Genomic DNA, 8,555 nt, shown 5'->3' with positions numbered 1-8,555 from the left:
ACAATATAACATTAAAGCTACATAGCAACAATAATACCTTACGTTTAAGTTCAGATAAAATATGAAATACCACATTTCTGTTGTGCATCTCATAATGCCATAGGCCTAATGCACATGAATGAAGCCTAACATATGGGCCTGGGGTGATGTGTATGTATGTAGGCCTAATACCTCAATAGGCCTATCTAATACCTCACATGAACCAAAATGGAATGAAAAGCCCTTTAAGAACCATGAGGCCTACACAAAGAACCATCCACTGTAGTGAAGAACCATCCACTGGAATAAATGGTAGAAAATGGTTCTTTAAAGGTGCGATTGTTACCGAACGTTCTGTAGGCCAAAATCAAAACACTGTGAACGTTCTCAACAAAGATTCTAGAGCATAGCGCTCTAGAATCTTTGGTTCTCAACACTACCAGACGCGAGCCTCTTCTGGGTTGCCAGATGTAATGAAGACTTAGCTAACGTTCGTTGACCTGCAGCTGCTTTAACGTTTCTTCAACCATGACCTAGCTACACATTGCGGAAACAGTGAAAACAAAACCTCTCTACCCAACGTAACATATTTAGCTGAAGTTAGCGATGCAGATGAAGTTTAGCCTAGGCTACCTGTTGTGGAGAAATATGGCCAGCTCTGCGTCAGACTTGATATTCTTCGTTTGACTAAGACGTCACCATCTCAGGAAGCTCCTCCGATGTCCACTTAATTTGTTTCTTGTTTAAATTTGGGAAATTTGCCTGCCTCTCGTATGCGTTCATGACTAGGCCTACAACTGACAGCTGTTGACAGTTGACCTTTGCTAATTTGGCAACCCAAATAGGAGGACGCGCTAGCCCATTATTAATACGCTATTCTAGAATTAATCGTTCAAAACATAAACGAAAATTCCAAGAGATTCCGCCCCGTAACTCATTTTTTTCATGGGTTTAAGAGTAGGCTAATGTTGTCAAATAAGCCATTACTTCAATTCATCGTGTTTCCTTACTCTCTGACAACATATGGTGATCATTTCTGGAATGGTTACAGTTTATTTTCCATTATTTCCTACATACTGGACCTTTAAAGAGTGATGGTTCTTTTGGGAACCATCCAGCCCTCTGAAGAACCATTTAAGAACCCTTTTTTTCTCAGTGTAGCCTACATAAAACATTATGACTATGATATGTAAATATTTCAAAACACCGTCTCTGTTCTGTGTTAGGTTAGGCTACTATTTCCATTATGCCATTCTTTCGAGTTAAAAAGGGAGTTGGTCTATTTAGCTATCTCCGCCCATTACCACAGGTATGAAAGAAGGTGCACAATACTGGTGACATGGATTGGATGTTGCTAGTTGTGCTGTGAGCGTCTGTGGAATCGGAAACCCATACACTAGCCCACAAGAGGATTCAGCGTTTAACATTTTCTATCAAGTTACTTTTCTTTAAGCAAGTGAATCCCATGGAGAGTAGCTTTTGCTAGGATTCACCTAGCAAAATGTCCCTAGTATCTTGCTTTCGATAACCTCAACTAAGACTTTCAAGGCAAGGTAAAGCAATGTTTTCACATTCGTTCATATTTTAAAGTCTTATAATGTTTTAAGCTGAGCGTAGGTTGCCTAACTATTTGTCTATTTTCTTTTCACTTTAATTAGGCTAATTTGTGTACACTGCAATATTTTAATAGGTTACCCAAAGCTTCTCTGGTAGGGCTAAAACGAACGCTGTTGTGATCAAACCTGCTTTACAATGCGTAGGCTATTCTCATACTGAACTGCAATGATTTTAGAAAGTTTGTTCTCCTGCGTCTCCGCATCGCAGGTGTTTCCGGTTGGACTGTTTAAAGATGGGTACATTGGTAGTGGAAATTAAATTCTGAATTTACTGTCAGCATTCGAAGTGGCTCGAGACTGTTGTGACAATATACGACTTATGCAACAGTCATAGAGCGGGGCAAGAGAACATGATGCGCAAGTGGCATTGCCCAGAAGTAGGCCTACAGAATTGAAATCTGAATGCTGGCATAAAGTGTAGTAGGCCTACAGTTGTTATTGACAACGTTAGTTATTAAGACTGTGTATTTTAATGAATGATCAAATGATAACCAGATCAGTCAGATAAGTCAGACCAGTAAGACCAACACCTACCTGTCTATGCCTACGTTACTTTGTGCCTCGAACCTCTATTGTTTAACTTTGTCTCACTGTAGCATACATTTAAATGAGGGATTTAGGGAGTCTAAAATGTGGGAGATGTGTTCACGTTTACATTATAGCTAATCTAGCCTGGATGTAATAAGGATTACTCTTTCAAAATCATTAAATAATAGTAAAGCTTTGACTTAAGACGAAAGGCACAGCTGAAAAAAGTTGGATTTGATCAGAGTTTATCTGTCAAATGTTAGATCACTGTCCATAAACACATCCAAGTTCTTTAGGGCTTGACCTAAGGACTTAATGCAATAATTGTGGGGTTATACAATTCTTAATGTATACATTTTTTTCGTTTTGGATTATTTTTCTTGTTCTCTGATTTATTGCAGACCCCATAACTGATGGCATTTTTCCATCAGTTGCGACTTTTGTTGTGGAAAAATGGCCTGAGTGTCATTAGGCAACCTGTAAGTAAAAGAAATGCATACATCTTAGCTGTCAACACAATGGGGAAATGAAACTAGTCACCTTGAATAATTTGAAATGTCTTGTGAAAAGGGGCCATTGGGCCCATCTTCATTTCAGTCAGCATTAATGTCAAGAATTTTCAATGGGAATATTGTTTAGATATATATAGATATCTAGAACTTGAAGCAGTCAGATGGATGGTTGAATATAGGCATTTTGCCTACAGCTTATTACTTAATAAATTAAACATTTTATATTAAAATTACAAAAAGTATTAATTATAATACTAATTAATTAGTTTTGACCATTATGTAAATAACGTCTCTCTGTTTTGTTACTCAGGGATGGTCTTTGGCTCTACTTATTTGGCCACTGGTCATCTTCATCATTCTGGCCATCACCCGCTCCCAGTTTCCCCCGAAGATCAAAGACACATGTGAGTAGAGGAAGTCAAAAGCTGCAGAAACACAAAAAGCTAACCAAATGAATCATGAGATAAGATCATTATACAAATATTTACTGACAATTCAGATTCCAAATAAAAATAGCTATATTTGTATGTATATTCATATTATTTTGCATTCAGGTCATGACAAATGGGGGCAGCCGTGGCCCACTGGTTAGCCCTCCGGACCTGTAACCGGAGGGTTGCCGGTTCGAGCCCCGACAACCAGTGGGAACGGTTGAAGTGCCCTTGAGCAAGGCACCTAACCCCTCACTGCTCCCTGAGCGCCACTGTTGTAGCAGGCAGCCAGAGTTGGGTAGTAACGAATTACATGTAATCTGGATTACGTAATCAAGTAACTATAATCAGCCCAGATTACAATAAAAAAAAATGTTTAATCAGATTACAGGTACATTGTTGGGGATTACCTGATTACATTTTATCATACAAACAATGCAACTTTTTTATGATAGCCTAGCTATCTTTTAATTTGACAAGCTTCGGGCTTGCCGGTTCGATCCCTGACCAGTAGAAAAAATGTGGGCAGGGGAAGTGGTTGAGCACTGCTCTCCCATGCCCACATCCACGGCTGAAGTGCTCTTGAGTAAGGCACCTAACCCCTCACTGATCCCCGAGCGCCGCTGTAGCAGACAGCTCACTGCTCCGGGTTGGTGTGTGCTTCACCTTACTGTGTGCTCATTGTGTGCTTCATCTCATTGTGTGTTCACTGTGTGCTATGTGTGCTTCACTAATTCACGGATTGGGAGACCAAATTTCCCTCATGGGATCAAAACCTACTAACTTATTTACTATTGGGGCAGGTCTCTCGACACACTGCCTGATCTTTTCCTCCTAATCTTAATGTAGCCCCTTGTTTTAGTGTTACCGTTTACTTTGAGAAAGTCACCAGGTCCCCCTGGTTAAAAAAAAATCCAGCGAAAGCTAAATTCATTGTCCAGGTGTGCTGAGTGTGTGTGCTTTACTTCACTGTGTGCTGAGTGTGTTTCACTAATTAACGGATTGGGATAAATGCAGAGACCAAATTTCCCTCACGTGATTAAAAGATCAAATTAAATCAAATCAAATCAAATCAAATCAAATGTTTATTTGTCAAGTACATTATACAGGTAGCCAATAAATGCAGTGAAATGCGTGTTCCACTGACTCCAAGACTGTGCAAAGGATATATGTATAGAAAAGGAGGAAGAATAAAGAAAGAAAGTCCAAAGTGCAAAGTGTTTAGGCTATGCTGGTGCTCCTGCTACAATCCTCATTTAAAATCCTGATAGCCTGGGGGTAAAAACTTTTCCGCATTCTCTCCGTGTTGGACTTCAGGCAGCGGTAACGTACAGACGAAAGAACGAAAAGACGCTGATGACCCTTTTTCACCAGTGAATTAATGTGCTTGGTCCAAGTCAGGTCTTCAGTAATATGGACTCCAAGATATTTAAAACTCTCCACTTGAGAGTCATTGATCATAAGTGGTTGATACATCTTATGCTGATCACGCCTGAAATCTATAAACATCTCCTTGGTCTTTGTAACATTCAGGAGGAGGTTGTTTTCCTGGCACCAGTTGGATAACCTGTCTACTTCATTCAAGTATGCCTGCTCATTGTTCTTTAAAATGAGGCCAACTACTGCTGTGTCATCAGCAAACTTGACAATGATGTTGGAATCATGTACTGCTGTACAATCGTATGTGTAGAGGGAATACAACAATGGACTTAGAACACATCCCTGTGGCGCTCCTGTATTGAGAGTAAGGGATGAAGAGATGTGACTACCCACCCGCACGGCCTGGGGTCTACCAGTCAGGAAGTTAAAAATCCATTTACACAGAGATGAATTTAGTCCAAGATCTTCCAACTTAGTGAGTAGTAATACAGGTTTGATTGTATTAAATGCTGAGCTAAAATCTATAAACAGCATTCTCACATAATTCCCCGCCCTGTTATCAAGGTGGGCTAATGCAGTATGTAGTATACAATTGATGGCATCATCAGTAGATCTATTAGTCCGATATGCAAACTGCAAGGGATCTAGATTTAAGGGCAATGATGAGCAGATGTAATTTTTGACCAACCTCTCAAAGCACTTCATGGCTATAGACGACAGAGCTACTGGACGGTAGTCTTTCAGGCCAGCAGGATGTGAATTCTTTGGAACAGGAACAATTGTTGATCTTTTAAAACAAGTTGGTACAGTTGACTGAGCCAAAGAGAGGTTGAATTCGGTATTTCGGTGAATACAGGAGCAAGTTGATCTGCGCAGGTTTTGAATACTCGTCCAGGAATGCCATCTGGACCTGCCGCTTTTCTGGTGTTCACGCTCCTAAATGCTCTCCGCACGTCATGCTCTGAGAGCGTCATGAACGCAGTCTCCACTGGGCCTGACGCGCATTCAACATGCGCCTGAGTGATGTCCTCCGCGTTTTGGTCAAAGCGCGCGTAGAATGTGTTGAGCTCATCTGCCAGCGAGGGGTCAGCGTTCACAATGGTGGAAGTTGGTGATTTGTAGTCCGACATGGTCCGTAGCCCTTGACACATACACCTGGAATCTGACTGTTCAAACCGGACCGGATCTTTTCCCCATACCGTCTCTTGGCTTCTTTCACCATTCTCCGTAGATTGTATGCGGCAGCTTTATATTCCTCCATGTTTCCAGATAGAAGTCCTGAGTTATAAGCAGCAGTTCGTTCATTCAGAGCTTCGCGGATGGAGTGGTTTACCCATGGCTTTTGGTTAGGGTATGTCTTCATGATGGCTTTGGGAACAGTGTCATCCACAAGCTTCCCTATGAACCCTACTACTAACCCTACTGCTTCTGTAAACTCATCGATGTTCTCTTCAGAACTCTTCTGAACACATCCCAGTCCACAATGCTCAGCGCATCTTGGAGCATGTTCTCAGACTCCTCTGACCAGAGCGTCACCTCACGTATGGCTGGAGGCTCGCGTTTCAGTTTTTGCTGGTACCCGGGCATAAGGAATATTGTAGAATGATCTAATTTGCTGAAATAAGGAAGAGTCTTGGCTTTGTATCCATCTTTGAACAAGGTGTAGCAGTGATCCAGTGTCCTCTCCCCTCTGGTGTTACATTTGACGTGCTGATAAAAATCCGGCATGACCTTCTTGAGACGGGCCTTATTGAAGTCACCAGCCACAATCACAGCTGCATCCAGGTTGTCATTCTGTTGCTTTCTGACAGTCCCGGACAACTCCTTCAGTGCTGTATCAGTGTCCGCTTGAGGTGGTATATAGATGGTGGTGACGATGACTGATGTGAACTCCCGGGGAAGATAAAATGGCCTGCATTTCACAGTGATGAGCTCCAAATCAGGTGAGCAGTGTTGTTCTAGTACCTTGACATTCCGGCTATCACACCAGCTGTTGTTCACAAAAATGCATACCCCCCCTCCTCTAGTTTTGCCAGAATCCGTCGTTCTGTCCATACGATGTACAGAGAGAGATTCAGCAGGCTGAATTGCATGGTCCGGCACTGATGGTGTTTAAGGAGAATTCCGGTGTGATATTGACCTAAAGTGTATTGAAACATGATACCGAGTGTGAACGTATGTAAATAATTCAGTGGAAATGCATGGATTCCAGTTTCTTCCAGTAGCAGCAACTGGAATCCATGCATTTCCACTGAATTATTTTTGGAATCTGATCCCTTATCATACCTGTTCATTCTTACTCGTTGCTCAACTTATTGTGACTAAATTCAAGATGGCTGCAAACGCTAAACTTCGTGAAGATACTGTCTGTATAAATCGTCTTGTAAGTAAACTGCCAGTGCTTTTTCAAAGTTCCCAATGTCTCGTTTTAAATGTCAGGGCCCTCAGAAGTCTACCAATGAAGTGTGGAGATACATTGAGCCTCGTAAATGGGTGTAAAACAGTGATTTATTTGCATGACTAGCCCGATGCCGAAGCACCACTATTGAAAAAGCTGTTGGTAGCATCGGCTAACTAGCGCCAGATTTTGGAGTGCAGGGGACAAGCCGAGATGGGCTATGAGTCACACGTTCACACTCGGTATCATGTTTCAACACACTTTAGGTCAATATCACACCGGAATTCTCCTTTAACCACGTCTCAGTTAGGCAGAAGATGTTACAGTCACGTATGTCTCTTTGGTATTTCAATCGTGCCCTTATGTCATCCAGCTTATTATCCAGAGATCGGACATTGGCTAATAGGACACTTGGCAGCGACGGGCGGTGAGCCCGAGTTCTGAGCCTGTTTCGGACTCCGGCCCGCTTTCCACGATGTTTTCCCCGCTTGCATCTGTTGAAGTCGGCATTCCTGAGAATTTCGCTCGGGCAGATTGATTCTGTGAAAAAGTTCTCAAAAAGTCCATTGTTTTCCATAAAACCAATGTCAATCAGTGCCTGGCGACTATTCGTTTCATGGCCCAGTGCAGTTGGTGTAAATAAAATAAATAAAATAATGGAAAATATTAAATAATAGCACAGTGTGGTAGAAGCCCGCAGATAGGCGTCCGAACGCGGCGGCGCCATCGCAACCATAAAACCACCACAAAAAGAGTATATATACTTATACTTTCCATTGGTTCTCATACTGTTATTAAGACTTATCGTAAGTATGGAATGCATACAGTTTCGAACAAAAACAAAAACAGTTTCCTGGCCTGTAGTGCCTTTGGGAGCCAACTACTGGACACCTGAGCCAAACTGTTCCCTCTTTTTGTTTGTTACTATTGAACCAAATGGCGTGAATTGTTAGGCAAGCTAATCAGGATGATAAACACTGAAACATTTTTTCATAACATTTCAATGTTTGTCCTGTATAGAGCTGCACAGTCCCGCCCACAGCCAAAATGCGGTTAGGTGCCGGATGTAAGATTCCCATTCATTGGAAAAATCCGTATCTAAAGAGTTTTACAGCATGTCTTTGGCTAACCAGCTACGGCATAACTCATAAGCGTACAACATATCATTTCGAGTGAAAGAACGAAGAGAAAATCCAAGAAAGTCAAAGGTACAGTGTACATATTTTCATTTCCGAGCAAGGAACTACTCGTCCCATAAACCACCGCGCCTCACTGAATAATATAGGCAAAATCGGCGCGATTTATTTTGCTATTTAAACCATTTCCAACCGGCGACAGTGAATGTGCAGTTAATAGCAGTTAATTCAGGAGTAATCGTGTAAATAATAGTGTTTTGATATTGAATTTTATATTTATCATTGTGTATTTTATATCGTGTGTGTGTGGGAAAGCGGTTAACGTTAGCAACATGGTGCAGTGCTTCGTAATGTTACCTGACTCCTATGCTGTCATCACTGCTCAGTCGGGAATTATTACACAAAATGTTCATTAAATGCACAAAGAAGTATTCCTAGGTTAATGATTGATATGAATCATACAGTATGAAGGCTACAGTAGCCTATCTAATGTTAACTAGCACTGCTAGCAGCATTAACGTTACCAACCTCCCTGCTTAACTCACCACAACTTTGTAGGTCTTGTCCCTCATGCT

At 41.6% G+C, this 8,555-nt stretch overlaps 1 protein-coding gene across 1 annotated transcript in view; it reads left to right on the top strand.

Moving 5' to 3' along the window:
- The first annotated feature begins 1,338 nt into the window (after positions 1–1,338).
- Positions 1,339–8,555, top strand: part of abca12 (ATP-binding cassette, sub-family A (ABC1), member 12) — a 62,553-nt gene continuing 55,336 nt past the window's right edge. Inside the window, 3 exon segments of the mRNA XM_048238602.1 lie at positions 1,339–1,532; positions 2,525–2,602; positions 2,946–3,039. Coding sequence (XP_048094559.1) covers positions 2,537–2,602; positions 2,946–3,039 — 160 coding nt within the window. The 5' untranslated portion in view covers positions 1,339–1,532; positions 2,525–2,536.

This window comes from Alosa alosa, chromosome 3 (genome assembly GCF_017589495.1).
Source record: "Alosa alosa isolate M-15738 ecotype Scorff River chromosome 3, AALO_Geno_1.1, whole genome shotgun sequence".
Lineage (NCBI taxonomy): Eukaryota > Metazoa > Chordata > Actinopteri > Clupeiformes > Clupeidae > Alosa > Alosa alosa.
This window is presented reverse-complemented; position numbering and strand designations above follow the sequence as displayed.